Genomic DNA, 26,569 nt, shown 5'->3' on the forward strand with positions numbered 1-26,569 from the left:
CCTCCAGATCTGGGCTTGCGTGGCCGCTACCGGGAATACAAATCGTGACGAGCGGAGAGCGGCTCCCCCCCCCAGCCCTCCCCCCTCCCTTCTCCCTTCCCCCTTCCTCACCTCTTCATCTCTGACTTCATTCACCCCGGCCAGGCTCCTCGGCTGTAGAGTGAGCACCTCGCAGTTTTAAGGTTGCGAGTTCAAATCCTCGTTGGTGGTTAACTTTGGCCGATTGTCCCTCCAGGGTCGGTACAATTAGTACCACTTCGTGGGTGGGAATTCAACAGTGGTTGTCCTACGGAGAGACTCGCCCCCTACCATAGGAATGTGTAATTTACGCAAAGAGCTCAGGGCTGTAGGCAGGGGTCGATCACCGATGGCCGTGCCTTGACCTTCACGAACAGTTGACAGCCGGTGTTGACTCCCAAGAAAAGGCTCGACCCCGTGGGAGCCATGTTGGATGTGCGATTTTGTCTTTTTTTGCTTCAGCGTTGGGGGGGGGGGAAGGCGCGAGGAGCAGCTGCAGTCACGCAAAAGACAAACACCCCCCCCCATATAGCCACACAGGCTGTTAGGGCGAGTGCTGTTAGCGAGTAGCGCCTATGAAGGGTGGAGAGGGGGGTGATGTGGCCAACACCACGCCTGACCACACCTTTGTCTCTCCATTGCTGATGTTTACACACCGCATCTGGTGCTGATTTAAGGCTGAGTCGAACTAGCGGAGGCCCCAGATATTCATCACTGATGTTGGCCATGAACGAGAATCGAACTCGGGTTTCTGGGTTTGTAGTGCGCTGCGATAACCACTGCGCCTCCGTTCCCCGCACAGAAAGACACACGGACAGACTCACCCACACAGATCACGGTGCCCTGCCGAGTGGGTTTCCATGACTACGCGATGTAAATTTCCCCCTTGTGTCGCCGTGGCAACGGGCTCGGCCAGGGCTTCAATTCCCTCGGGTTCAGTGACCCGGAACATATTTCGGCACCCAGCACACCACGTCCAGGATACCTTTCGTCGCTGCTGCTGTGGTTGTTAGTCGCCTGCCACCCACTCAATTTTACCCGGAAGATATTACCGCGTCCAGCACATTGCATCAATCATACCACTCAATATGGCCGTGGCTATGGGGGTGAGGGGGGGGGGGGTTTGTAGGTTGCTTGAAGGTGTCGGTGTGCGCTGGCGGTTTTTCTAATGACATAGTTGCACAGTATTTCTGAGCACATTTCAGATCCCGAGATGTCCAGCCTCCCGAGTCAGCAGTCGCGTGGCGTGCCATTATTTGTTGGGCGGTTTATTTTCGGGTCCGTTGAGCGTTTGATATCTGGGCCGCGACGCACGCGCACTGTTCGCTCCACGCCGTGGACCCCCCTCGCGTCTCCGCGTGGCCACGGCAGGGGAGGTGTCGGACGTGAGCTCTCGCGCCAGGCGGAGAAGGAGAGCCGCCGTTTCCTCACCGATTCGTTCTCTTAGTTCAACAACGGTCATTATAGCATTCATTGCTTAATTTCTTTAATTATGGGAAGTCGCACACAGTTGTTCAATCGTGGCAGGGCTGCGTTGCAGCTTTGAAACCTTGTTTGTTATACCAGTGCCCCAATCAAGACCGATGGTCGCGGAACACTCGACCCAGCCGCCCCCACCAGGTTACCAAGGACACACCACAGAGAGAGGTCACATGTCCACGCCGCTCACATGTCCACGTGTAAGGCACCTGTTTCATGTTGTGTTTATTGCTTTCTCGCCGCAACGTGGCACCGACGTTCCCTGCGCACTTTCAACATTTTCCCTGCGCAGTATGCACGCCGCAGCCTGCGCTCCCCCACCCACGAAGAGACCCTGGGGGATGGGGCGGGGGGGTGCATGACTCGAACGTTGACAACCGCTGCGTTAAAATGACACTGAAGCAGCTGAGGTCGGTTGAACGCGGAGCAAATAACAGTGCGCACGGACACACGGACAGGGGCGACGGCACCGCGCGGCAACGCATAGGCAGCAGCGCCGTCAAGCTACGCTGTTGCCCGCGGCGTGAGCGAGCTGAGCAAACGAGTGACCGGCTCGTAGCCAGCGCCGTAGTTGAGGGGTCCCTGGCTGCGGACGCTCGCTCAGCTGCGCGTCGCTGAGCGGGCCACGCCATTCTCGCCCGCGCCGCGATGGTGCTCGGGCAGTGCTTCATGGGGGCCAAGGACCGGCCGTGAGCCCGGGGTGACACCTGTTCATTCGGCCGCTCGTTCTCCGCGGCGCGAGCGGCGCTCGTCGCGTGACGCTACGTTCTCACGATGCGCCAGCCCTCCGCGAGCGATTCGACGAGCGTGGGTTGGTCTCTCGGTGCGCTGCTGCTGCTGCTGCTGCCGCCACCGAGGGTGAAAGTGACAGCTTTTTGTTAATCCCATCTGCCGTTCGACGCGCGCCCAATCCCTTGGCCAATGGGAGGCGGCGACGCCGAACCGCTCAATAAACGACGGTTGGAGCCGTTGGAGAGATAAGGCGGTGGCGGCGGAGGAGGAGGAGGTGGTGGCGACGTGCGAACCGACCGTACTGCGCACGGTGAGGGGCGCACGGTGAGGGGCGCCGTCAGCTGCTTAACACCGTCTGCGCGGAGAGGCTGCCTCCTCCTCCTCGCAGTGCGAGCCCAACCGCTACTGCGTTGCGGTCCCTCGTCCGGCCCTGCCGGTACTATGCGTGCTGCGTCCTCCACGTCGGGCTCCGCCGCCCGGTGGGGGTCCGAGCGGAGCGGCCCCGGCTCGGCCAGGAGGGCAAACGCCGGCCCGGGAGCGCGCGGCCGCCGCTGCCCATTGATTCGTTTCTTGTCGAGGCGTCCCGCCGAGACACAAAGGCCTTCGCGTCCTGTCGCCGCTCCCCATTGAGCGAGGTTATTGCCTTCGTCGTACGGAGAAGTGCGTGGGGATTTAGAGAATGCGTGGGGACGCGGGAGGCGATCACGGAGCACCCCCCCCCCCTCCGCACTCCATGAGCTTGGTTTGTGGCTGCGCTCGCCACCGGGAAACCGTGCCGGGTTTTTTGTTGTTTTTTTACAGGAAAAAAAAATCTCCGCATTTGCTTTTGTGTTGCACCGGAGCGCTCGCAGGAGGCCGCGTCTTATTATAGCGCGCGCCGCCCGCCCCGTACGGCTATAAATACACTGCCGGGCACAGGCGCACGGCGGCACACCGCGCGCCGTCTCGCTCCTCTGCTCCGCGCGCTCGCAGCACAGGCGGTGTCAGCGGCGGGCGTCGGTGCCGGCGGAACAGCGAGGCCTGGCTGTAAAATGGTGGGTGCGACGGCAGCCTCCCGCAGGTGTCACAGGAGACTGGCGAGAGAGAGAGGTTGTTGTCGTGGCGGTGGCGGCGGCGGTGGTGGTGGGTGGGTGGGAGGGGAGCACATGAATGAGTGGGTTAGTGAGAGTGAGCGAGCAAGTGGGTGAGTAGAATGATGGGCGATTTCGTGAGTGTATTTTGTCTGAAATGGAGGCGTGAGCTGTTGTGATGCAGATTTCCATGGCAGTGGAGAGGGAAAGTGGTTGGATTATTTACAGTGTGGGATCCGCTCCCAGGGTTAAGGGGTCAGGCGTTGAGCATTGCCTGGTTAAGCCAGAATGAGACTGCTCCTGATTGAAGATTCATCGTGTTAATGGAGGTGGATTTCAAACATGAAATCAACAAGCCATGAGCAAGCCACTGCTGGAAGGAGACGTTTCCAAGCAGCCACCATCTCTTACAGCTGTGCGATGCAGCAGTCCACTTGGCTCCTGCACATTTGCTAATTTTATCGCTCCATCTCCGCGAGCGGGGTGCCGTCTCGGGCGCGTTCTCTTCTCCCTTTTTTAGGCCTTGCTCTCCATCGTTAGTCGTAAAATAGAGAATTAATCCTCTAAAAAACTGAACTTGAATGTTTAGTAACAGAAAACGTTGACACGTTCGATAAGCAGAAGGTGCCATGGAAAACCAGGGGAGGAAGCGGCTTGGCAGTGGCCTTGGCCTCCCGTCCCTGTCGAGGGCAGGGGGGCTGCACAATGGCCTCATCTCGGGAGGTGGGATCCGGTTTCTTCCCCGCACGTTAGCCCTGAGTCAGGTGTCTGGTTCACGGGGATGACGCGAGGTGGGGGGGGCTTGCCCCTTGGATCGGCCTGGACCACGTCGCGCTCGCAGTTGTAGTACCCGAGACGCCAGCGCCACGGTAGAACGGTGGTCGCACCGGTCCCTGCAATGCCGAGGTCGCTGGTTCCATCTCCTGGGGGCGGCAGTTAAAGCAAATAGTGCCCCTCCGATTAGCATGGTTGGCTACGTTACGGTGCGAAAGAAGTTCAACGTACACAAATTTCCCCCGCGCCTCACCTCCACCCAGCAGTGTAAATGGGGAGTTGCTTGGCAGACCACGTGTGGTGGGGGTAAAGTGTGGGTGCTCCTTCCACCTCTTCCGAGGCGCCTGGCCGGCGTCCGCTCTGCAACGGCTTCTCCGTGGTTCTGTCCAGGCCACTCCGGCCTCAGTGGCGCCTTGAACCCCATGGCATCGCTTTGAGCTGAGGCCGCGAAAGGCAGAGGAGGCAGAGGTGAGAACGCAGAGGGACGCGAGCAGCTCACAGCACAGGAGCGGCAGGAGGGGCAGCAGGAGCAGTAGGGGGCAGCACGAGCAGCAGGGAGCAGCAGGGAGTGGTAAGGACAGCAGGAGGGGCAGCAGGAGCAGTAGGGGGCAGCAGGAGCAGTAGGGGGCAGCAGGGAGTGGTAGGGGCAGCAGGAGCAGTAGGGGGCAGCAGGGAGCAGCAGGGAGTGGTAAGGACAGCAGGAGGGGCAGCAGGAGCAGTAGGGGGCAGCAGGAGCAGTAGGGGGCAGCAGGGAGTGGTAAGGACAGCAGGAGGGGCAGCAGGAGCAGTAGGGGGCAGCAGGGAGTGGTAAGGACAGCAGGAGCGGCAGAGGGCAGCGGGAGCAGCAGCGGCGGCAGCATGGGCAGCAGGAGGAGCAGGGAGCAGCAGGGATAGCAGGAGCAACAGTGTCGGCAGGGAGCAACAGTGTCGGCAGGGAGCAGCAGGGGCAGCAGGAAGAGCAGTGTCAGCAGGGAGCAGCCGGAGCAGGGGGGAGCAGAAGGGGCAGCAGGAGGATGTGATTGCTGCTCCTGTGCCGTGAACCCGGCGACCCGAGCTCCGTTTTCGCTCGCGGCTAACATCGGTGATGAATGATATCTGCACCGGTCCTGGGCCTCCCCTGGGTCAACTCGGCATTGGACCGGCAAAAGGCCTGTGTGCTTACGTTTGCTGTATTTGACTGCGTGTTGTGGAATGCCCCAGCTTTTACCTGGTTCCTGATGAAATAATTGAGTGTGCTGCCCGGTGTGTGTTTACACTTCTGTCGATTATTAACGGCACAGCAAATATTTAAATTACCCTGGCTACAGACACCTTCTTTGTTGTACACAAGTGCCCTATGGTTGTAGTGAACCTCTTGCGTCTGTGTGTGTGTGTCTATGTGGGTGATGTGGTGAATGCTGCTCACTCAGAGGAGGGACTTTGTAGGATGAACGTTGAGATATCTAAGGGCACGGGGTGACCAATAAGGTTTGAATTGGTCTGTAATAAAGTAGGGCACTGATAAGAGGTTGACAGGTATGATGTAGTTCGGGAAGCCTTCCAGGACAGTACTGTACTTGAAGAATTTACATCAGGCACAGATACAATGGGAGGCTGATCGATGCCCTGGTCTGGTCGAGGGATGGCTCCCGATTAGTCAACCATGTTCTGTATGCTGATGATCTGGTGATTGCTGCTCACTCAGAAGGACTTGTAGGCACTGCTGTTGAACCTCGAGTGTGCCACGAAGAGGTGGGGCCTTACCATCAGCCCCACCAAAACTAAGCACCTGCTTGGGTATTTTGTCCCCCTCAGCTCCCCATTAGTGATGGAGCAGTTGTGGAGAGAGTGGAGAGTTTCCTATACCTGGATAGTGTGCTTATGACCGGCTCCGGTTTGACAGCAGACATCTCACTCCGAATCAGTCGGACGGCATTGTCTTTTCATCGGCTGCGTAACGCTGTGTGGAAGCTACATGGCCTGTCGCTCTGCATGAAGCTTCGGGTCTTCTGTGCCACAGTCATGCCCTCCCTTCTCTATTCTTGTGAAACATGGACCCCTCGAATGGAACATTTGCGCCGGTTAGAAACATTCATCCTGGCATGCCTACGATCCATCCTGGGTTTAACCAGGCTGAATTGTGAGCTCACAAATCCTTGAAATATCTGGCTACAATCTGGTCAGTGAGCTTCTCCGGCAGGCAAGGCTGCGCTTGCTGGGTCATGTAGCCCGCATGCCAAGCCACCGTATGCCCAAGCAGCTGCTAAACGGGCACTACCTGGGCTGGAGGAGAGATGCACTGATATGGGGCTGAGTGGACTTGCCGACGACTGGTTACCTGCGGTGTCAAGATCGGCGTCTATGGAGGAGGCTCGTGAAGAACGCTACTGGGTAGTTGCAGGCAGTCGCCCTCCAGCAACAACAGAGGGCAGAGCAGCGACGCTCACAACAACGATCGGAATGCCAGGCGGCTAAAATACAGCAAGTTGGCACAGTAGGGGGTACAGCTGGTGCATCTACCAGCCATCTCAGTCAGTCCCGAGACCTCCTATCAGCGAGCCTTCCACACTTCGCATGGCCTTAAAGTGCACCTGGCCTGGCACAGGCGCCATGGTGACGTCACCATCACTTCGTGGCAAACTGCGGGTATTGGTATGTGGGAGCAGAAGTAGCGGTTAGTGCACTGTGCTACGTACCCGGCGACCCGAGTTCGATTCCAGCTCACGGCCAACACCGCTGACGATTATCTGAACCGGTCTTGGGCCTTCCCTAGGTCGACTCAGCCTAAAATGAGTACCTGGTGCAGTGTGTAAACATTGCCATTAGGGAGACAAAGACGGCCGGGCGTGGTGCTGGCCACCCACGCCCTCGTGTGCCGTGCCGAACTTCATAAGTGATCGCTTAACAGCACTTACCCCAAGTCTGTTAAGGCTATACGGGGGATATTTGTCTTTATCTATGTGTCTGTGTGACTATGAGTGTTTGTGGGGAGCGGTGGTGTCGCAGTTAGCTTGCCGCTCTGCAAACCCAACTGCCCGAGTTCCAATTCCCACTCACGGCCACCAACTCAAGTGACGATTATCTGAACCAGTTCTGGGCCTCCTCTAGGAGGCGCAGTGGTTATTTCAGCGCACTATGAACCCAGCGACCCGAATTCGATTCCCGCTCATGGCTAACACCGGTGATGAATATCTAGGGCCTCCACTAGGTCGACTCAGCCTCAAATGAATATCTGGTGGGGTGTGTAAACGTTGCCACTAGGGAGACAAAGGCGGCCGGGCGTCGTGTTAGCCACCCACGCCCTCGTGCGCCTTACCGGCCTTCATAGGTGCTCGCTAACAGCACTTGCCCCAACAGTCTGTTAAGGCTATATTGGGGATCTTTGTTAGTGACAGAATGGGCTGCGTACTCTGTTCAAGAGAGAAATCGATAAGCAGACAATGTCTCCTATCTTCTCTACATCTCTCCACATAAACAGGAAGGGATATCTTACACAGCAGTCCACCCCCGCCGTCCCCACGGCTTTCTGGGAGTGCATAATGTAAGCAGCGTTGATTCATTATGGGCAAATTCTCTTGAGGTTTTAATAACACGTTCACATGAGCAACAGTCAGCAAGTCAAAGGTCAAAGTGATTTTCTGCTCAAATGAGTAACGATGCGGTGCTCCTGTCCTGATTACAGCCCTGAATCGGTGATGGAAATTCCACATTCATGTGGGGGGGGCAAGTTCATCCGTTGGACAACTATCGTTTGTTAACATTGATATACAAACGCCACAGCACCGTCGCTTGGGTCTGTTTGTGTGACGCGCTGGGGTCTCTGTTTGTGTGACGCGCTGGGGTCTCTGTTTGTGTGACGCGCTGAGGTCTCTGTTTGTGTGACGCGCTGGGGTCTCTGTTTGTGTGATTTGATGGGGTCTCTGTTTGTGTGACTTGATGGGATCTCTGTTGGTGCGACGCACTGGGGTCTCTGTTTGTGTGACTTGCTGGGGTCTCTGTTGGTGCGACACACTGGGGTCTCTGTGTGATTTGCTGGGGTCTCTGTTGGTGCGACGCGCTGGGGTCTCTGTTGGTGCGACGCGCTGGGGTCTCTATTTGTGTGACTTGCTGGGGTCTCTGTTTGTGTGACTTGCTGGGGTCTCTGTGTGACGCGCTGGGGTCTCTGTTGGTGTGACTTGCTGGGGTCTGTTTGTTTGACTCGCTGGGGTCTCTGTTGGTGCGACGCGCTGGGGTCTCTGTTGGTGTGACTTGCTGGGGTCTGTTTGTTTGACTCGCTGGGGTCTCTGTTGGTGCGACGCGCTGGGGTCTCTGTTTGTGTGACTTGCTGGGGACTCTGTTTGTGTGGCTCGCTGGGGTCTCTGTTGGTGCGACGCGCTGGGGTCTCTGTTTGTGTGACTTGCTGGGGACTCTGTTGGTGCGACGCGCTGGGGTCTCTGTGTGACTTGCTGGGGTCTGTTTGTGTGACTCGCTGGGGTCTCTTGGTGTGACGCGCTGGGGTCTCTGTTTGTGTGACTCGCTGGGGACTCTGTTGGTGTGACGCGCTGGGGTCTCTGTTTGTGTGACTTGCTGGGGTCTCTGTTGGTGCGTCGCGCTGGGGTCTGTTTGTGTGACTCGCTGGGGACTGTTTGTGTGACTCATTGGTGTCTCTGTTGTGCGCAGGTGCTAGAAGCTGCTCGCTAATCGCCACCACCGCTCGCGGAGGAGCAGCCGCCCATGGCCGTGATGGCAGCACGGGGAGTGGTGCGGAATTAGCGCCGCCCTCCCGGTTGCTCAGCCGGCCCCTCATCGACGCGGAGCCGGAGAAAAACTCGCGCAAGCTCCCAGGCGCCATGGACCCCGCGCTGCCATTGCGCATTCTTAACAAGGGGCCCGACTACTTCCGGCGTCCGGCCGACGAGCCGAGCAAAGCGCGCGTGAGCGCCGTGGAGCGGCTGGAGGCCGACAAGGCCAAGTACGTGAAGAGCAAGGAGGTGGTGAGCACCAAACAGCAGCCCATCAAGCCGTGCGCGCTGGTGCGCCCACCGCTCTGCACAGCCGTGCGCCGCACCCATTCGCCGGCCCGCGCCGGCGGCGGGCAGGGACCGTCGACGGCGACTGCGTGCGGCGGCGGCGGCCCTAGCGCCCTCGAGGCCCTCAACAATGCGCTCAACGCCGCGCTGCTGCTGCACCACGCCGACGGCGTGGACGGGGCCGGCTCGCGCGATGCCGCGGAGCACCGTGCCAGGGACCCGGCTGGAGCGCCGGCGTCGTTCCACTACAGCATGTGCGACCTGGCGGACGCATCGCGGGCCGGGCCAGGCTTCGCCGGGTCATCCTCGTCGCCGCGAGGGGGGGCGGCCGCCAGCATGATCGACGTGTTCAGCGCGGCGGCGGCGTGCTCCGGCGCCGGCGACGGGGTGAGGTGGGACGCGTCGATCGGCTCGCGGGCGACGGAGCTCGGGCCGCGGTCACAGCCCGGCGCGGGCCATCACCGCGACAGCGCTGTCGCCAGGCCACTGAGCGAGACGGCCTTCGTGGGCCACATGGAGTGGCCGCGCGTGCTCTACGGCGGCGGGCAGCAGGATGCCAAGGACAAGTGTGGGCCGGCGACGCAAGCCGGCGCCGTCGGCGCGCAGGTCGGCTGTTCGCAGGCTGCGGCGGTCGCCCCGTCGCAGTGTCGCGCCACCCAGGCGAGGTCGTCCCAGTCGCACGGCACCGGCCTCGCGCAGCGGCCGCCTCCTCCCACGCACGCGGGGCACCAGCCGCAGGCCACCCACGCCGGTTACCCCGGCCACGGGGCGCCGCCCCCACACCCGCCCGCGTTCCCCACCTACGCCTCCCCATGCCACGCGCCCCACGGCTACGCCGCGCCGGCGTCGCAGTTCGGTCTCGCGCCGGCGCCAGAGCTCGCGGCGCCAGGCCCGGTGAATCAAGGCGGCGCCACGGAGAGAGACGACGGAGCGCTCGGCGCGAAGCTTTGGGCGCGCGCCGGGGCGCTAGAGGCCTATCGCCGCTGGTGCGCCGAGTCGGTGCGCTCACACCCCAACGGGGAGCAGCGCGGCGGTGGCGGCAGCCCCCTGGGGGGCGGCAACAACGTGGTGCGGCGTCTCTTCCAGGTGAGAGCCTCCGCCACACTGAGGTTCGTAGACTCGCATGGAGACCCACAGAGGGTCACGGTGGCTAGGAGATGTTAACTACCTCGCCTAGTATGCAGGAGGTCGTAGGTTTGAACCCGACCCTGACGCCTGCTGTATATTTGGAGTTTGAATGTCTCTCTCCCCACGGTTGCGTGGATTTTTCTCCAAGTCCTCCGGTTTTCCCTCCACGCGTTTAGAGTATTCATTGAGCAATCATTTGTGGGCAGGTCGTTTCTGAAAAAGTGCTATATTGCTCAGTGGGCCTGGATTTGATTCCTGACCCGGGCGGTTCTCCGTTTGGGTGTTCTCTCCCTTTTTCCCCGTGAGTTTCCTCCGGGTTTCCTGCTTTTCTCGCATAGATAAAACAAAAAAATGCAATGCAACTGTGTTGGCCAAGCATCCCATTGGAGCAGGATCCTCCTGAAAAATATTTTTCGGGTAAATAAGTAAAATCACCAATGCCTTGCTCGTCCAATCCCCACCGACTGTGCTCTGCTGCCGTTGCCACGTCGTCGCGCGATTGCCGAACCGCCGTGAGGGCGCGCTTGCCCCGTCTGTGACGTGCTCCCCGCGTCCCCCCACGTCAGATGCTGGAGACCACGGAGCAGCAGATGTCTGCGGCGGCCAGCATGGCGCGCTTTTCAAACGGGGAGCCGCGCTGCGAGGCGGCGCCGCCCGGCGCGTCCCTCGAAGGCCTCCTGTCGCCCGACTCCACGCAGGTACGGGGCGCAGAACCAAACGTCGGTTATCGTGGTGCCAACCGACGCGTGGCGGCACGACCCGCGCGCACGTCGCAGAGCTGTGCGCCACGACCCGCGGAAACCTCCCCAGCAGACATTAGACCCTTGTTTCTCAACTATTTAAACTAAACTATTTAATTGTATTTTTTGACTTAAAACTTTCATGACTGCAGGAATTCATATTATTTGGTTCTTTCGGTAAAGTCACGTAGATATAAAAATAATAAAATACTAAAGTGAATCAAAAAACATTAATGTCGACTGTAGCCTGGTTCTTAATTGGAGTAAGTGTACTGGCCGTCTATAATATAGACTGCAGCCTGGTTAAATTTGATTTAAAGCTTTCGTGACTGCAGGGATTCATATTCTTGGTTCTTTCGGTAAAGTCACGTAGAAGGGAAACAATAAAATAATAAAAATACAAAACAATAAAATTCTCACGATGTTTCGACTGCAACACAAGCAATCATCATCAGGTTTTCAGGTTTTCACACCTAATGATGATTGCTTGTGTTGCAGTCGAAACGTCGTGAGAATTGTATTTTTTATATTTTTATAATATTCTTGTTTCCCTTCTACGTGACTTTACCGAAAGAACCAAGAATATGCAGCCTGGTTATTAACCTCGGTGAGTGTACTGGCAGTCTATAATGTAGACTGTAGCCTGGTTTTTAACCTGAGTGAGCATACTGGCAGTCTATAATGTAGACTTATTCTTGGTTCTTTCAGGAATGAAAAATAAAATAAAAATAATAAAGGTAAAATAATAAGGTAAAAAAAAACTACGACGTTTCGATCACAACACAAGCGACCGTCTTCAGGAGGAAAGAGGGAGATGGTCACCTAAGGCAACCGTTTATAAAGGTTTCAAAAATGGGCGTGGCACAAAACCAAAAGCTCCTGCGGTGCAATGAAGTGGGCAGGGCATATGTGCCCTAGGGTCAGAGAGCACCACAATGTGAAGCACAATTTAATTTTACCAGGTAAGGCCGCACTGAGCTCCGTAGCTGTTTTTTAGAAGCGACCTGACTACAAATGATAGCTCAACGAAATTTAAACTCGCCAAATACGCTAAACGCACGCTGATTCTAAATGTGGGGGGAAAAACCAGGGGACCTCGAGAAAAATCCACGTGACCATGGGGAGAACCTATAGACTCCATATATCAAGGCGTCGGGGTCGATCTCGAACCCATGACCTCCTTTACACCAGGTGAGGTAGTTCACATCACGCCACCTTGGCACCCTCAATCGGGAGAATAAAAAACGGTCAAAATTACCTGGATTGGTGAGATAGCTGTTTGTGACTCGGGTTGTCGATCTTTACATACCCTGAGGCTGGTTGTTCATATGGTGGAGTTAATCTGTACCTTACACTGAGCGTGTCGGTGGTGCATCTGTCGGTCAATCTTGGGTCTGTTTCGTGACCTGCCAGTAACGAGCCTTCCACACTTCACGTGAAGGCCTTGAGGTGTGCCTAGCCTGGCACGACAGCACTGCGGTGATATCACCGCCACTTCTTGGCAAATGGCCGGCCGCTGCCACTGTTGTCATCGTTCCTAATTGTTCGTTTCTGTACCTGCGTGCATTACTGCCGTGCGTGTGCGCACCGTCGTTCAGGGCGAGTTGGAGATGAGCACCCACAGCTCTCCGCGCAAGGCCTCCGAGGCGGGTAGCAGCGGGAGCGGCTGGCGCCCGGCGCTGCAGCGCTCCAAGTCGGACCTGAGCTCGCGCCTGGCGCGCACCGGCGCCGACATCGAGCGCTTCTTCAACTACTGCGGCCTGGACCCCGCGCTGCTGGAGGGCGATGGCTTGGAGGGGCTGGCGCGCGCGGGCTCCGACATCCTCTCGCTCAACCTGCAGAGCGCCAGCGTCCAGAGCCTCAGCTCGGCGCCGTCGCACCGAAGCAGCCAGGTGGAGGCGGAGGAGCGGCAGCGAGCTGCCTGCGCCGTCTCCGTGGTGGAGCGCAATGCCCGCGTCATCAAATGGCTCTACAGCTGCAGGCAGGCGGTGCTGCACCAGAAGGCCAGTGTCGTGTAGGTCGCCGACCGTCCCCCGACGGGCCCCCGGTGGACGCCGACAGTCCAGCCACCCCCTCCCGCCTGCTCGCGTGGAAGCCTCCAGCATGCGGAAAGAAATCTCGCGAGCGAGCCGAGGGAGGGGACGAGAGAGCCGTGCGAATGCGCCGCCACTCGGCAGGCTCGCCGCACAGCTAAGGGAGTCGTCGTCGTCGTTGTTGTTGGCTCCATGCCCAGGTACAAGCGCCTACGTGCAGGGGATATCAGCCGCGTGCGTTTGTCATTGCTTGTAGCTCAGGTGCATGGCTCTCCCTGTGACCTGTGGGGGTGGGGGGTGCAACTATGGCTGAGGCGCGTCACCGCGTGAGATGACGAGGTGCGCTCCTCGCCGGAGCAGCTTTCGGGTGTGTACAGGTGGCGCAACTGTCCCGGAGACCGCTGGCCGGAGGGGGGCGCCCAGGGGGTGGAGGCTAATTTAATTCCCTGCGGCATAGCCCATGCCGACCATGCTATGCCGCTGCTGCACACCATGGGTTGAGTTTTAATGATTTAAAGTATTTCACGAGGCCAAGGCGACTGAGGGTATGTTCTCAGCGTGTTGACGTTACGGAGCGATGCTCTTGCCGTTGGTCTCGTCCGGTGCAGCCCGGGGGCCTGGCTCTGCTGGGTCCGGCACCACGAGCCGGCTCACGGACTCAGCCCTGCACCGTTCGCCCTCCTGGCTGGTCTGAATTTAAGCAACAACCCAAAACAAATTCGAACTCAGCGTTTATTTAATTAGATAAAAATTCCGTCAGAGGGGGATCTCCGCTCCCAGGGGAGGTCGAGGTTTGTTTCGAGAATGTTGAGATCCCGCTCTTCACTAGCACCGTGGTCACGGCGCCCCCTTCCCTGCCCCCACGTGCGCGTGTGCCGGCCCCGCACGCATTGCCAGTACTGGGCTGAGTGTGATGAGTGCGTGTGGACTGCGAAGGGGCGCGCCAAGGAGCCGCACCGGTTCGTCCATCGTGATCCGGCCTCGTCGCCGGCGTCGCGCGTCGGGGGGGTGCCTGCCGTGCAGCGCTTCTCGCTCGCTTGGGCCCAGCTGCTGGCACGCACCAGGAAGCGTTTGCCGTTGCGCAGCCGCTCGGATCCTGACCGACTGATTTTAAGTGGAGCGAGTCGAGCGGAGGCGACTGAGCTTGATACGTCCGCCGCTCGAATGACGCTCGTGCCTGTTGGCGGTTAAAGGGCCGCCGGTGGGAATTCCACATTGCTACGGTGGTGACCGGTATCTTCCGTAGAAACAATTCGCCGTGGACTTCCCCGTGGTGCTCAACGCCTCCCTTTCTGATCGCAAGCCAAGGATGCTGTGCCGGCGTTCCTGCCCTGGCAGTTGCCGGCACGGTTGAGCGAGCAGGAGGGGTGGGGGGGTGGGCGAACAGCGGCGAGAGCGGCGCTGCCGAGAGAGGGCGCTGTCATTGTGTGGATACGAGGCGGTGTTTTTTCACGACTCGTGTTCTCCACCGACACAAACGGATAGCCTTTACATATCAACACGAGCAAAGTTTATGTTTTACAGGGATACCGTGCATCTAAATTGTAAAGCTAAAAACCGTACCCGCGTAGTGTCCTCTAACTTATTTTTGTCGAGGAGAAGAATATAATTTGTGACGATATTTTGCAACAACAACAATAATGGTAGCTTTTTATTCTGCCGAAACAAAGCTCGGCCCGCGTCCTTCCGAGTTGGAGGCCTGGGGTGTGGAGCTGTAGCTCATCGCCCGGCGCCGGCTGCGCAGGAGACGGACAGTGTGCTGCGGTAGCTGGCAACATGAGGCATGTGGGGCGACTCGGCGGAGAGGGTGCGAGCAACCGTCGGGGAGAGATTCACGGGGCCCGCCGGGTCTTGCGTCATGTTGCAGCAATACAACGCCGCCGCCACTGCTGCTGCACTTGGGTTTGCTGCTGATGCTGACCCCGCGAATCACTTGAGACACCGGCGCGGTGTATGGTGTATCCTCGGACCACGTGGCCGCATTTACCCTGTACCGCACGTAACGCGGGAGTCGGGGGGGGGGGGTGGTGGACGACTCCTAATCATCAGAGAGAAAAACGATTGAAAGTGGGGCTGTCCCGAAGTGCGGAGTGACGCTGCTGTGAGCCGCATCTCCACGCGGCGCCCGCCCCGATTAGACCCTCCCCCCCCGCTCTACGGCGGCAACTACGGCGGCACTGCTTTGAGCGATCCAAAATTGGTTTGCGATATTCATTGGTCACGGTTAGTGGTGTTATTTTAATTATTGTGTTTGACATTGCTTTTAACGTGTTTTATATTGATGTTAATAAAAAAAAGCAATAGAAGTAACAGAAGCTGTGAATGGGCTGATCTGAATCCCCATGGAAGGCACCGGGTGTAGTGAGTGGGGCAACCCGAACCGCGAGGACGCGCTGCTTGCAGCGGTGACTCGCGGCAAGGGTCGCGCTCCTCAGAGTCGACGGCTGTGCAGGGCACGCCGCACGCCGTCGTCGTGTGCAGCTGATGCGGGAATCGCCGCGAACCGTCGTGACCACACCGTGCTCCCTTGAGGTGGCGTGGGGAGGAGAGGGCGAGCTGTGGGTGCAGTCGGCGCCGATTCGGAATTCGCTGTGCGGAGCGAAAGTCGCCCCCTCGGCGTAGACAAGAGAAATCGCCAGCGCTCGTTGAAACTTTGCGCTTTGATGCCCACGGATTTCTGTTCCGTGCCCGCCTCGCAGCCAGCTGTGTTACCGACCGACAAGGGGTATTTACGATTGATACATCAAATTGCAATAACGAGGCCATAGGTACGACCGCGACGGTTCGGGAACCGACTTGAGTCGACGGACAGAGGGGCGAAGCGCCGAGTCAACCCAAAACTGGGATTGGAACTCTCGCGACCTCGCGACCGCGAGCCGCTCGCTCCACCGCCGAGCCGCTACCCTCCTCTGCGCTTCACGATGGCAGACAGCGCCCGTGCACCGGCAAGAACTGCGTGTGCCACATGCCGGCACGGCGCCCATCTGTTGCCAAACGAATCCGCTCATGTGCAGTAGGCTTGTTTATCGGTCGTGCTTGGAGTGCATCTCGTTGAAACAACAAATTACGTTGCCTAAAGGAATGATCTAAATTAATGTACCAGCCAGTGTCCTCCACAATGAAGGTTATCCTTAAAGTAATTCGATGCAAGAGAAGTATGTGAAAGCCACCTTCTGCTCTCGTAATGAAGAAGTAAGTAATAGTGATAACTTCCTGTGAATCGCAGCAACACGTTCCCCAAGTGCAGAGACGTCTCTCAGGCTGCCACCACTGCTGATTTCGACTCCACAAGCCCGACAGCTGGTAGCGCCGCAGCCCCCGTAGTCTCGCGTCCGCGCTCGCCCCGGTGTGAGCAACGTGGCCGTGGCGAGCGTGTTCGCTGGCTCGCCGACTTTGAGTTGCGCACAGAGGGACACGGCGGCGGCAGCCAGAGATGGGGAGCGCGGCCTGGGTCAGTGTCGCAGCCTCGTCGCGCCAAGCGGTCGGGTGTGCGCCCGGTGGCGCTGCAGTTAAAGCCGCTCGATTGGAGAGGGAACTTTATGACCTCTTGACCCGTGGGGCGAAGCAGCGTGGGGTAGCGACCGCTTGCCTGATGGGCGTTGACACCCCGTGAAGTCGCTGCTGCTCGTGCCTCGCATTGTTCATAAATTGAGGTGTGCAGTCACAGAGTGTACGACGAGCCGAGTGAGTTGCAATGTCCACCCTCCTAGGCCAACCCCTAGGGGGTCCCTCCTGGCAAAGCCCCCCCCCCCCCACAACGTGATCCCCCTTACTATCCCCGAGTCGTCTTTCTAGCGATTCGTGGCGAACGCTTGCGTCGTTAAGAGACGGTCGCGAAGACATTTCACGTTGTGCTCGAGAGGATTTTGTACGTGATGTGCGTCGCAGAGAGTGCGTGGTGTGTCCCCGCGCCCTGCTCCTGAGACCTGACCTTTTGGACATAACCCCATAAAGCCTCGTCCACTGCGCCGACCAGTCTGGGGCAAAGGTGATCCCTGCTTCCCGCACAGTTCACCTTTGCGCCAGACTGGTCCTTTGTGCCGTGGCTGGCATTGCTGTGCGGTGGCTGCGCCGTGTCTCTGTGGTGGCCGCGCCGTGTCTCTGTGGTGGCCAACGCTGCTGTGTGGTGGCTGGTACTGCTGTGTGTGCATGAAAAGAGACAAAGGCGGCCGAGCATGGTGCTTGCCACCCACCCCCTCGTGTGCCATGCTAGCCTTCATAGGTGCGAATCGCTAACAGCACTTGCTCCAACAGTCTGTTAAGTATATACGGGGTATCTTTGTCTTAGGTGGCTGGCGCAACTGTGTGTGTGTGGTTTCCGTGACTGCTGTGTGTGTGTGGTACCTGGCGCTGCTGTGTGTGTGTGGTAGTTATCACTGCTATCTGTGTGGTGGCTGGAGCTGCAGTGTGGGTGTGTGTGGTGCCCGGCGATGCTGTGTGTGTGTGGTGGGTTGACGCTGCTGTTTGTGTGGTGGCCGGGCCTCCAGTCAGTGCGTGTAGATCGTGAGGGGTCGCTGTACCCTCTCCGTAGCCGTGCACCGCGCGGTGGCGCTGCTGAACCTGTGTGGTCGCACGACGAGAATCCGCGTTGCTCCCTTTCCCTCTGAAGATGTCCGGAGCAAAGAGGACCCACGTTGGCTTGTTAATGAAACTTTTTTAAATTTACCATTGCGTCGGTACATTTGGTGTTTGCGCGCCGTTCTCACAGCGCGAGGCTGTCATGCAGGCAGACGCACTATGTGTCGCGGACGGGTGCAGCCTGAGGTAGGTTCGCAGGATGCGGCAGTCGTCGCCTCGTGTAATCCCATTCGCAATTTGGAAAACGAGCGTCACTGTGACACTGGCACAACGTGGCCCACAATGCTTTTTAAAATCGAATCGTGGAATCTTTCCGTGTCCACTGTGGAGCAGACAGCCGCGTCACATTCGCCGTCAACACCCCCCCCCCCCCGCGGTATTAACCGGGGCGGCCGCGAGGCTCGAACCGCTACCCACTCGGCCACGTCGCTGCACTGAAGTTACTAAACAGCGCATGCTGCAGCAGAGCCCAACCAAGCGGGAACGAGGAGGGGCTGCGCGACCCCCGGTAACCATGCCGGCGTTGGCGGCGTTGGCGGCGTTGGTGGCACTGGAGTGCGAGGGCCGAGTTGGGCGTGCGAGGGCACGACGATCTGAGGCCACGCCCCGTCTCGCCGAGGTGGTTTCGGGGTCGCGCCGCGTTTTTTGCTCGGCACGATGTACGACGTTCCGCTCCGCATGCTGCCGAGAGCTTCGATTCCGCGTGGAGCAGAACGTCGAACGTGAGGCCGGAGGGACATGCGGTACGACGCGGGCAGAGAACTACGAAGCAGCAGCAGCACAACCACGAAGCCGTTCGTTGGTGCACACCCAGCGCTTAATCGTTCTTAATTAACGACAAGCTAATTATTTAACGACTAATGAACTTGTCATACATATTTAGTGTCCGCTGACATCGTTTATTTTATAATATCCATCCTGTCCTACCCAGGAAAAGCTCAAATTCAGCGAACGCAGTGCTGTTCGCGCCCATTCGTATGTACGTGTGTTTATGTTGAACTTCTTTCACAGTCCCCTACGTGTGAATGCCCGTGACGCACGGACACGTGCACAAGGAGATTCGCGATTGAGCTGAAGGTACCAGGGATTGGTTCTGCAGCGTGGCAGGTGACAGGGCAGGGTGCCCGCAACCACACTTGCTCGCATCGCAGCATTCAAAAGCAACGCTGCTGGATTTTTGCCACAGAGGTGGCCTGGTTGTTTCGTGCAATGTACGGCCCTTTGTCGATCCACTTCTGGATGAGGGGCTGGTAGGTCGGTGGCGAGATGTTAACTACCTCGCCTGGTATACAGGAGGTCGTGGGTTCAATCCCGACCCCGATGCCTGCTGTATATTTGGAGTTTGCGTGTTCTCCCCGTGGTCATGTGGATTTTTCTCCTAGTCCTCCGGTTTTTCCCTCCACATTTAGAATCAACATCACGTATTTCGAGTATTTGGCTGCTTAAAATGTCCACGTGATAAGCCACTAATTTGAGCTATCATTTGTGGCTTGTGAAAAATAACTACTATATAGCTCAGTGGGCCTTACCTGGCAAAATAAAAATAGTTTATAGTTTTTGTACTTTACCACGCTGGTCAGTGCGGGTTGGCGAAGGAAGGGGGAGTGGGGGAGGGGGTAACAATGACCGCTTCAGATGTCGCTCGCCATTGACGTTAGCCCTGGCTGGTAAAGGAAGTCACCACCGCGCCGCTGCTCCTAGGGGGCGACCAGCGATTCGGAGCATGGTTGGAAGTTGCGGCCATGTGGGCTGGATGTCAGCTTGTGTTAATGTGCGGAGCCTTGGATTCATTTGCCACGGGATATTTTCTGAGTCGCCGGCAGAATGCAGTAGGTGGCAAAGAACCAGCAATTCCTGCAGCCATAACGAGAAGTATTCTGGACATGGTGTGCCGGGGCGGGGGTGGGCAGATATATTTTCCGTGTCACCAACCCGGCTGAAATTAAGCCATGTGCATAGATATTAATTCATTGCCATCCTTATAAAATATCACAAAGGAACAAGGCATAATCGCCATACGCGCGGAGACAAATGCACGTAAATGCCACTTGTTAATCGGGCTTGTGTATACATTGTTTGCACTTGACGCTGTGAGTCTCTTCTTGCACTTTTGTAAACGCGGTGCCGTAGTTCCGTGGAGGGGACCCCGTGGCGTCCCGATTGCGACGCTCGCCACACGAGCGCTTCCACAGCGGCACGCACGAGGCCTGGTGCTCCCCTGGGGTCCCGTCTCATGGCTGCCTCATCCAGAGCTTGATCTCTCACACAGAATATACTGGATGTGGTGTGCCGCGTGCGGAAACATCTTGCGGGTCGCTGGCGTGGCAGATAATTATTACTGTCGTGCTTATATGCCCAAGTGAGCCTCATTGGAGCCTAATGACTCTTTCAGGAGGGTCCTGTCAGGTTTTTGCTGTAAGGGGGGGGCGATGTTGCAGCTGTGTGCAATCCCATTTGAGTAATTTGCAGGTAATTTCTTTCAGCATTGGGATGGTTAGCCAATACCAGTTAAAAAATATATATATTTTCCGTAGTCACAGAAATCCACAGCCATAGCGAGAGGTATGCTGGATGCGGTGTGCCGGGTGTAGAAATATTTCCGACCCGGACACACACACCCAGCCGATATTGAACCCAGTTCTTATTCGGCGCTGAGCTCGGCGTCAAACCCCCGCTCTGTCTTTTCCTCCAAGCGTCGTCCCCCGCGGCCATCTATTGCACCACACTCGTTACGTTTCCTCTTGGCTCTGCCACCAGGCCTGCACGTTTTAAACACAGAACCTATAATGTTGCCGTCGCGTCGCAGTCAGCGGTCCGTCCATCGAACGAGCGCGCTTCCGCAAGGCCCCTCTCCGCCGAGGGGGTTGCCACCCCTTCCCGTCTCGCTCACGCGCCGCCTCGTCGCATGCGCGTATGTGGTGGCGTCGTGACGCAGAGGGGAGAATGGGCCGCGCGTCCCCGCTTAGGCGGGCCCGGGCGTGAGTTGAGGGGCCGCGCCCGCATGCCGTGGCCGAGTGCCATGAAGGGGACCGTGGCGCCCCGTTACTCGCGGCTCGCTCGCGCCAGGGCGTCGGGCCTGGTCACGGCGTGTGTGGCGGCGTCTGGCCACACCGTCCGTTCTCGCCGCTCCCTGGGCTTCCGTACAACTCTGCGGGAGCGCACGGAGAGACGCTGTCTTTTCCATTATGACAAAAATGCTTCACCAACCCGCACTGACCAGCGTGGTGAAGTATGGTCAAAGAACCTCCCGTGACCGACGGCCCTGGGGGGATGCCTTCGTTCAGTAGTGGATCGACAAAGCTCCGTCAATTATCTCGTGATAATTACAGAAGTCACGACCGCAGATCGCGAATAACGCCACGCCAAAAAACAACTCCGCCGGTGATGTCGTTGAATACAGAAACCAAGCCGAGCGCAGGATTGTGGAGCCTGGCAACGAACGCGCCCCGCCGGGGCGTCTTGTCAGGTGCCCTCCATAGCAAACGAGTCCGCTCTCAATCAACCAGGCTTCAACTGGATAGAACGGAAACTTAATTGTTTACCCGTGCAGTGTTGTGGGCTCTATTCGTCGCGTGCACGCGGTGTTATTTGTTGGTGAAGGGAGGCGTCCGCCCCTCCCTGCGCCGTGTCTAAGAAATCGGTGGCGTCAGTGGCGGTGTAGTGGTTAGCGCTTTTCGCTACGAACCCGGCGATCCGAGTTCGATTTCCGCTCGTGGCCAAAACACCGGTGACGATCATTTGAGCAACCGGTCCTGGGCCTCCCCTCTGTTGACTCGGCCTAAAATGAGTAACTGGTGCGGTGTGCATACATCGCCACTGGGGAGACAAAGGCGGCTGGGCGTGGTGCTTGCCACCCACCCCCACCGTGTACCGTTCCGGCCTTCAGAGGGTGCTCGCTAAAAGCACTTGCCCAAACAGTCTGTTAGGCTACGCGGGGGATATTTGTCTTTGTTGTTGGCTGCACCCGGACTGCTCTGCAATGTGTTTCCACCCCAGCAGTTTTAACGATCCCAGCGATGTCTCGTTCAGTTTTCATCGCAGCATCGTCGTTATTATTATGGTGATTGTTACTCTGACTTTGCGGTTCTTGTCCTGATGATGATTGACGTCGTCTCGAGCGAAACGCCGCATACCTCATGGCTGCTAGTTGTGAGCGTCGATTTTTCAACTCGTCCGTGAGTTTAGTAACAAATATTATTACCACTACTACTACGCTGCTTAACCTTTATTCGGTTGACCCTTCGTGTTTCTGGCTCTGCCATTCGTGTACAATAGTCAAGGTTCCGTGCATTATTATTTAACCCAAAGTACACCACCGCTGCATCGATGATAAAACCCGGCCACAGTTAGCAACGCGACGACCAGGACGGCCGTCTTAAGAACGAATCCACATGTTGTGTTGCACCGGATTGGCCGAGTAGCAAGAGCGGTCGTCGTATGGGAGGACGCGGAGCGGCGCCTTTACCGATAAATGCCGTGGGGCCACCGTGGGTCCAGCCCCGCACCGTGCCGTGCCGGACGCTGCCCGGTGCCAGAGGCTGCCCCGTGCTGGACGCTGCCCCGTGCTGGACACCATACTCCTGACCTTCCACCCGCAAAAGCATCTCTGGGGGAAGTCTGAACTCGTGTCATTTGGAAAGATCCGCACGACGACTTGGAAAATCGTGGGAACGCCAAAGCTTTTTTTTTGTTCGAGTCGTTCATCAGCTCGAGGCCAGGCCGACTCGGGGGGGGGGGGGGTCTACTCTGGCCGGCGATCTTCTGGTGCGAGCGGCCCCGAGGTGGGATGCGCGAGCGGGGTGGCTCCCGCGTCCGAGCGACGCACACGCGGGTTAAGAGACGCACGCGTGCTTTTCAAAATGTAACTTGTCGTCGTTGCTGCTGCTGCTGCTGCCGCCTTGGGTGGCAGGTGCGCAAGAACAAATAACAGAAACTCGACACTGCGCACCGATAACACGCTGGCCTGAAAGCAAAAGTAAAAAAAACAACATGCGACGTTCTGGGCAGTGGCTCTTTCTTCAGAGGAATGGCCCAGCAGGGGCGCCCCACCGGTGGTTCCTCCCTCATGTCTCTGTTGCGGAGGACGGCCATTCATGTTTAGGGCCAGTGTTCTTGACGAATGGGGTTTTACGTTCGGACGACGGCCTGTGACGTTAATCATAACAGCATGATTACAACACCGATTTCAATCTAAGACGTCGTAAAGTCGTCGTCGTCGTCTTTGTTTCCCGGCCGTCGCCTGTCACATCACGGACTGACGAGCGCTCAAGCGCCGCGGTCCTCGACGCGACACCGGTGGTCGGGACCCCCACGTGGCTCAGGGCGGTGGCTTTTTGCCAATGACGCGAGGGGTTCAGTGGAAGCCAGTGGAAGGTGGCATTGTTTAAACGAAAACTTGGAGAAGCGTGTTCGGAAGAAGAAGAATCCATAGTTCGATGTTTTAAATGTCATTTGATTTTGGCGATAAAACCAACCCCCCCTGATCAGCTCGCGATCGTGTTCATACTTGACGTGCAATGAGGGTAGGCGCAGCCAAATATGGAGCGGGGGCGGGGGGGGGGCGTCGCTGGGAAGGGAGAGGGGATCCCCGTTACCCCCACCGGGGTCTGGCGCGGCATGCCGGCGATCCCGGCTAGGTCGTCTGCATCGGCCGCGTGGGAGGTGTTGTGTGTGTTGTATGTGTGTGCTACCCATGGGTACGCGTTGCCAACGGGTTTAGGGGGAAACTTTAGCGTGCATCCAGGAGTGACGTGAGCCTCTGTAAAGCATCGGCGATGAAGCAAAGCGGCGAGCGCGATGAGTGTCGGGGAGACGGCGGTGGTGGTGATGCCTCGGCTGCTGCTGCTGCTCGTGAACGAGCCGAGGGCAGCGGATCCCCTCTGCCGGGCTGCCCCACGCTGCTGCCTGTTGCTCGGCTGCCCGTCGCTGTGCTTCTCAGAGTGGTGTGTGTGTGTATGTGTGCTTGTGAACGTGTGTGTGTGCTTGTGCACTGTGTGTGTGTGCGTGTGCACGCGCGTGTGTGCGTGTGCACGCGCGCGTGTGTATGTGTGCTTGTGAACGTGTGTGTGTGCATGTGCGCATCTTGCATGCGCGCACACCTGTGCTTTGGTGTGTAAATTCGAGATAAAGATTCCCTTTATGGCCTTAACGGATTGTTGGGGCGAGTGCTTTGATAGCAAGCACCTATGAAGGCCAGAACGTCACGTGAGGTGTTTGACCCGCACCACACCCAGCCGCATTTGTCTCCCCAATATTGATGTATACACGCCGCACCATTTTCAGGTTGGGTCGACCGAGGGAAGGCCCAGGATCAGTGCAGATATTCGTGAGACCGTAATAGGTCGTGAGCAGGATTCGAATGTTGCGGTGTGTAAACATCGCCACTGGGGAGACAAAGGCGGCCGGGTGTGGTCCTGGCCACACCACCCCCTCGTGTGCCATGTTGGCCTTCACAGGTGCTTGTGAACAGCACTTGCCCCCACACTACCTCTATGCTGCACGGGGGATCTTTGTCTTTGTGCGAGTGTGCGCTCGTCGCGCGTCCTCTGAAATGCGGTTTCCCAGGTCGGGCTGTTTGCGTCGCTTCCCCGTCTCAAGGCATTCGCCACGCACGACGACTGCGGGCGTCCTGGAGGGTGCTGGGGATATGCCCCCCGCGGTCACTCGCCGCGTGGCGCAAGCCCCAGTGGGAGGTAGCGTGGCTCGGCACCAGTGCCGGATGAAGCTAGTGCGGGGCCTGTCGCATATGTTATAAAGGGGCCCTAAAATTGTTTTTTAAAACACGTAAATATTAAAACAAATGTTTAACTTGCACAGTAAAGTAATTGTATTTTTTCATTTGCTATACAGCCAGATAATACGACAAATCGCTAACCTTAAACACCCAGTCGTTATAGTACTATAGTAATAGAGCAAGTGCAGAATCACTGAACCGGAATTGATAGCTTAAAAGCATTTAGCGCGGGGCCCGTAGCATATGTAGCGACTTCTGCTTCTAGGATCATCCGGCACTGCTGGGCACGCAACCCCGACCTGGGGACGGCGCACTTGGGTCGCAATGCGGACGACGTTGAGCCGCGTTGAGCGTGTCCGTCGTGTTGCCGAGCGCGCGCTCTGCGAAGCAACTCGACGGAGCTGCAGCTCACTTGAAGAAAAAGGCCGAGGCTCCGATGTCAGTACTTGAATTGCTGGTGTTAAAGCAGCAGCAGCAGCCGCACATTCCACAGAACAGAAAACTGACCGGAGGTTTCTATAGATTTAAACAAAACAAAAATGGTGAATCGTTGAGCTTTTTTTTGTAACGTTGAAAAACACTGGATGAGCGGCGGATTGGGCTCTCGTGGTTGCGTTTGTACTCGTCGCGTGGAATATTTTGTGACTAGAGAACGTAGAAGCGTTGGTTGAAGGTGGCGTGCGGTGAGCGTGCCGGGGCATCGGGGTCGGTGGTTGGTGGCCAGCGGCGGCGTGGTGGAGGCACAGGCGCTGCCATCGGTTCGTGCAGTCGGTGTTCGTGGTTCTGTGATGCAACCCTGCCCAATAAACTCTTCTGCTGTCCGTGAGATCCCGGTGGTGGCGTCGTTCATTCGCATTCCTGCCATTCTCTCTTCTGCCCCAGGTCCATCCATCCGCGCGCTTGGCTTCGTAACGGTGCGGACGAAGTTCAGCGGACGCACAGCAGGTCGCGGCCGTCGCCGTTGAGGAAAGAAACTAAAGGATTGGATTTTTCAGAAGCAGAATTTTTACTTATCTTGCAGAAATCCGATGAGCTATGAAGCTCTTTTTTTCACACAGATGTGCAGTAGGGGCACAGGGTCAAAGTTATGACGAACAATACTCAACAAAGTCATTTTCTCTTGCCCCACGTGTAATTCCGGTGCCACGGGTCGACTGACTAAGATGACTGGCTGATGCACCACCTGTGCCCCCTACTGTGCCAACTTGCTGTGCTTTAGCCACCCGGCGCTCTGCTCATTGTTGAGAGTGTCCCTCCTCCGCCCTTCATTGTTGTTGGAGGGCGACTGCCTCCAACTGCCCAGTAGCATCCTTCATGAGCCTCCTCCACAGAGGCCGATCTTGACACCGCTGGTACCAGTCATTGGCAAGTCCACGCAGCTCCACGTCCTCCTGTACCACATCACTCCATCTCTTCTCTAGCCCGTGCCGCGCCCGTTTAGCCCCCTCGATCCGGCCGAACAAAAGCTGTTTAGGCATGCGGTGGGTGGGCATGCGGGCTACATGACCCAGCCAACGCAGCCTTGCCTGTCGGAGGAGCTCACCGATGGGACTTTGTCCAGATCTTTCAAGGATATGTGAGCTCCTCACGCAATCCAGCCTGGTTAAACCCAAGATGTATTGTAAGCAGGCCAGCCTAAATGTTTCTAACCGACGAAGACGTTTCATTAGGGGGGTCCACATTTCGCAAGCATAGAGAAGGGAGGGAATGACTGTGGCCGAGAAGACCTGAAGCTTCGTGCGGAGCGACAGACCAGGTAACTTCCACACAGCGTTACGCAACCGATGAAAAGATAATGCCGCTCGACTGATTCAGAGTGAGACCTCTGCTGTCAAACCGGAGCCGGTCATGAGCACACGGCCCAGGTATGGGAAGCTCTCCACTCTCTCCAAAACTGCCCTATCACCAATTGGGAGTTGTGGGGGTAGAGTGTCCGATGGTACAAAATACCCAGGCAGGTGCTTAGTTTTGGTGGGGCTGATGGTAAGTCCCCACCTCTGTGTGGCAAGCTCCAGGTTCAGCAGCAGCACATCCAACTCCTCTGAGTGAGCAGCAATTACCAGATCACCGGCATACATAAGATGGTTGAGCAATAGGGAGTCATCCCTTGACCGCACCCGGGCATCGATCAGCCTCCCATTGTATCTGTACCAGATGGAAATTCCTCCGGTACAGCTATTGAAGGCTTCATGAACTACGTGGTCGATATAGATGTTAAATAATGTGGGAGCTAGAGGACATCCCTGTCACCCCAAAGTGAACAGGGAATGGCTCTAACTCCCGGCCACGTAGTTTT

General features: G+C 57.5%; 1 protein-coding gene across 4 annotated transcripts in view; it reads left to right on the top strand.

Annotated features, from left to right (window-relative positions):
• The window catches only part of LOC116941489 (protein FAM110B-like), a 36,578-nt gene extending 11,479 nt beyond the window's left edge, over window positions 1-25,099 (top strand). Inside the window, exons 1-4 of one of the 4 annotated variants that reach the window (XM_076066679.1) lie at window positions 2,210-2,553; window positions 8,712-10,147; window positions 10,756-10,887; window positions 12,528-25,099. In XM_076066679.1, the coding sequence (XP_075922794.1) occupies window positions 8,882-10,147; window positions 10,756-10,887; window positions 12,528-12,947 (1,818 nt within the window). In that variant the 5' untranslated portion in view covers window positions 2,210-2,553; window positions 8,712-8,881 and the 3' untranslated portion in view covers window positions 12,948-25,099. Of the gene's footprint in view, window positions 1-2,209; window positions 2,554-2,744; window positions 3,264-8,711; window positions 10,148-10,755; window positions 10,888-12,527 lie in introns of those variants that run through there. The other 3 variants (XM_076066678.1, XM_076066681.1, XM_032952604.2) reach the window with 3 other exon arrangements.
• The last annotated feature ends 1,470 nt before the right edge of the window (window positions 25,100-26,569 follow it).

The sequence above is a fragment of the Petromyzon marinus genome, chromosome 12 (genome assembly GCF_048934315.1).
Source record: "Petromyzon marinus isolate PM22_M1 ecotype Great Lakes invasive population chromosome 12, UKy_Petmar_22M1.pri1.0, whole genome shotgun sequence".
NCBI lineage: Eukaryota > Metazoa > Chordata > Hyperoartia > Petromyzontiformes > Petromyzontidae > Petromyzon > Petromyzon marinus.